This window comes from Eurypyga helias, unplaced genomic scaffold (genome assembly GCF_000690775.1).
Source record: "Eurypyga helias isolate BGI_N326 unplaced genomic scaffold, ASM69077v1 scaffold19559, whole genome shotgun sequence".
NCBI classification, from domain to species: domain Eukaryota; kingdom Metazoa; phylum Chordata; class Aves; order Eurypygiformes; family Eurypygidae; genus Eurypyga; species Eurypyga helias.
Window position 1 is genome coordinate 4,305 of NW_010274168.1, and position 2,819 is coordinate 7,123.

At 56.8% G+C, this 2,819-nt stretch overlaps 1 protein-coding gene across 1 annotated transcript in view; it reads left to right on the forward strand.

The window, feature by feature from the left end:
• The window catches only part of P4HB (prolyl 4-hydroxylase, beta polypeptide), a gene marked incomplete at its 5' end in the record, with an annotated part of 6,172 nt that extends 3,995 nt beyond the window's left edge, over nucleotides 1-2,177 (forward strand). Inside the window, 4 exons of the mRNA XM_010159738.1 lie at nucleotides 187-307; nucleotides 482-663; nucleotides 1,080-1,166; nucleotides 1,804-2,177. Of these exons, the coding sequence (XP_010158040.1) occupies nucleotides 187-307; nucleotides 482-663; nucleotides 1,080-1,166; nucleotides 1,804-1,890 (477 nt within the window). The remainder of the gene's footprint in view (nucleotides 1-186; nucleotides 308-481; nucleotides 664-1,079; nucleotides 1,167-1,803) is intronic.
• Between the last annotated feature and the right edge of the window lie 642 nt (nucleotides 2,178-2,819).

The following is a 2,819-nucleotide window of genomic DNA, read 5'->3' on the forward strand; positions in this document are numbered from 1 at the left end:
TGCGTCCTCGGGGTGGGAAGGAGCCTGTCCGTAAGCCGGAGAGGAAGTGGCTGATTCATCCCACTGCTCACGGCCTGCGACTGAGGCGCTGAAGGGGGTGGCTAAACCTGGGAGTTCCGCGATTGCACGTACATTCCAAGCTGCTGTGTAGCAAACCGGGCCTCTGAAGGTCACCTCTTATTCCAGCCCCACCTGATGAGTCAGGATCTCCCTGAAGACTGGGACAAGCAGCCTGTCAAAGTTCTGGTTGGGAAAAACTTTGAAGAAGTTGCCTTTGACGAGGATAAGAACGTCTTTGTGGAGTTCTGTAAGTGCCCTTGAGCAGCTGAGGCCGCGTAAGGGGCATGACGAGGGCCAGAGTACCGGGACACAGTGCCTCGGGGTGCCCCGTTGGCGAGATGTGCGCCCTGTCTGGTGGGGGGGCTGAGGGAGAGGGTGACCCGCCGTGTCCCAGTGCGAGCTGTGTCCCTGCGGTTAACAGATGCCCCCTGGTGCGGTCACTGCAAGCAGCTGGCTCCTATCTGGGACAAGCTGGGAGAGACCTACCAGGACCATGAGAACATTGTCATTGCCAAGATGGATTCGACAGCCAACGAAGTCGAGGCAGTGAAGATCCACAGCTTCCCCACGCTCAAGTTCTTCCCTGCAGGCTCCGGCAGAAACGTAAGGCGGCTGGCTGTGTACCGCTGGCAGACGAGGCAGCTTGGGAATCACTGACCGGGCGGCTCTGGACAGGCCTTGGGGAGGGCACCATTCCCTCGGGATGGAACGCAGCTACAGGACATCCGAGGCCCTCTGCGGGGCTGGGCTGTAGGAAGGAGTGTGGGGTGGGTGGGAAGCGGGAATGGGGAGAAGAGGGAGCGTAGAGGACAGTGCTCATCTGCAGGCTATTCTCTCCTCGCAGTGATCTCTGAAGTCTAGTGGCTGAGCTGTTTTCCTTCGTCTCGTGTGGGTGAAGGTGAATTTTCAAGTTCCCTTTTGCTTGGCATGTTAACTCTCACTCAGAAAGAATTCTCCTCCCCAGGGCCGAGGTTCCATGGGTGCCTGTAACCATTCTCCCGATGCCTTTTCCTCTGTAGGTGATCGACTACAATGGAGAGAGGACACTAGAAGGCTTCAAAAAATTCTTGGAGAGCGGAGGGCAGGATGGGGCAGCAGCGGATGACGTGAGTAGTAGCAATACAGTACTTGGGGGCCCTTGGAATACAGAGCACGGGTTGGATCTGGGGCTGTGCTCGAATCCTTGGTGAGATCCTGGGTGGCTGTGTGGCAGGAAGGGGTGATGTTTGGGAGCAAGAGGCAATGTTTTGGGGTGTGGGCACCCTGTCCCATGTGGCTGGGCTGGCCCTTGGCCTATAACGGACTCGTCTTCCCGAGAACGCTTCAGTTGGGGGTGAAACCAAGGTTCTTGGGAGGCTTAGACTCAAATGCACTGACACAAATCCAGTCTCTGGACCTGCACACGCTGACTGGTTGCCAGGCAACCTGCTGGAGCACTGGGAGGGCTGGTTCTGTACTGGGAACTGCTCAGCCCCTGGAACTGGAGCAGCGGGATGCTCGTTCTGTATGCGGCCTGCCTAGCCGGGAGCTCCTCACCGGCCGGGTGGAGGGTGTTGGTGGGCAGGAACCAGCTTCCAGGGGTTTCTAATCCGTCATGTCCCAAACTCGGAGCTCTTGGTAGAAGCCTCTGGGCGTTGGCTAAGGCAGCAGCAGAACTGTGAACCGATCAGAGCTGCTGCTCTGTGCCTGGTTTTGGACCTGCCTAACGTGCCAGAAACCAGCAGCCGTCTCTAACCTGAACAGGATTTGGAGGACCTGGAGACGGATGAAGAAACAGACCTTGAGGAAGGTGACGACGATGAGCAGAAAATCCAGAAGGATGAATTGTAAGGAGAAGACTGATCTGCATCACCCAAAAAATCAGACACTAAGCTGGCTGCTGTTACGCAGCCCAGTGAGTCGGGAACCCATTAAGATTTAAAGCAGAAGGTGAATGACTGGAAATCCAGGGATTGGCTTTGAGTAACGCTTTCCCCCACTTGCCTGTACACTCGACTGTTCCCTTTCCTTCGCCTCCCAGAAGGCTCTGTCTCCAGAGCCAGCCCAGCCAGCTGGGCGCCGCTTTGTTGGGATGTACCTGTTGTACACAGCCCTTGTTTGTGTTCTGTTCTTCTGGGTGGAAGCAGACGGTGGTGCGGTAGCACGAGTTCAGCGGCCCAGCCATCTGCAGCTGTGCCGCTACTATCTTCCGAGGAGGCTTTTTTTTCCCCCTTTTCCTTTAAAACTGAAGCCCTGTAGTTGATTTCTGCCCCTGGCCGGGTCCTTGGTCCCGGCTCTTCTTCCCTGGAGTCGGATCCAGCGCATGCAGGGAAGAAGCGTTAGGCTGGTGGCATCGTCCTGGCACAGGGTGTATGAAGGTGCTGCTCTCCGTGCTGGCTGGGTGTTTCCTTTTCCCTCTGCTTTAAGACACTTGGAGCTGACTATCCCAAGCACCTGGAAGGGTGGAATACTGTGCACTGGCTGTGGCAGGCTCTGAGGTGGGCTTTCGGCTGGCTCAGGTGGGCGCTGGCTGTGCTGTCACCCTCTCGATCAAACAAGACTGTTCTGCAATCGCTTCCCGTTGGAACGGGCTGACCGGGGGGCTGGGGTGGGGGGCTGATCAAACCAGACACTGCGGTGAGGGGGGGTTTTGGGGTGGAACTCGAGCAGGGGAGTGCCTCAAGGGCCTGAGCTCTCAGGCTGTTCTTAGCATTCCGCTACAGTAACATTGGAACCTGTTTCTTGGCCAAATAAAGTTGAGATTTTAATACTACTCTGCC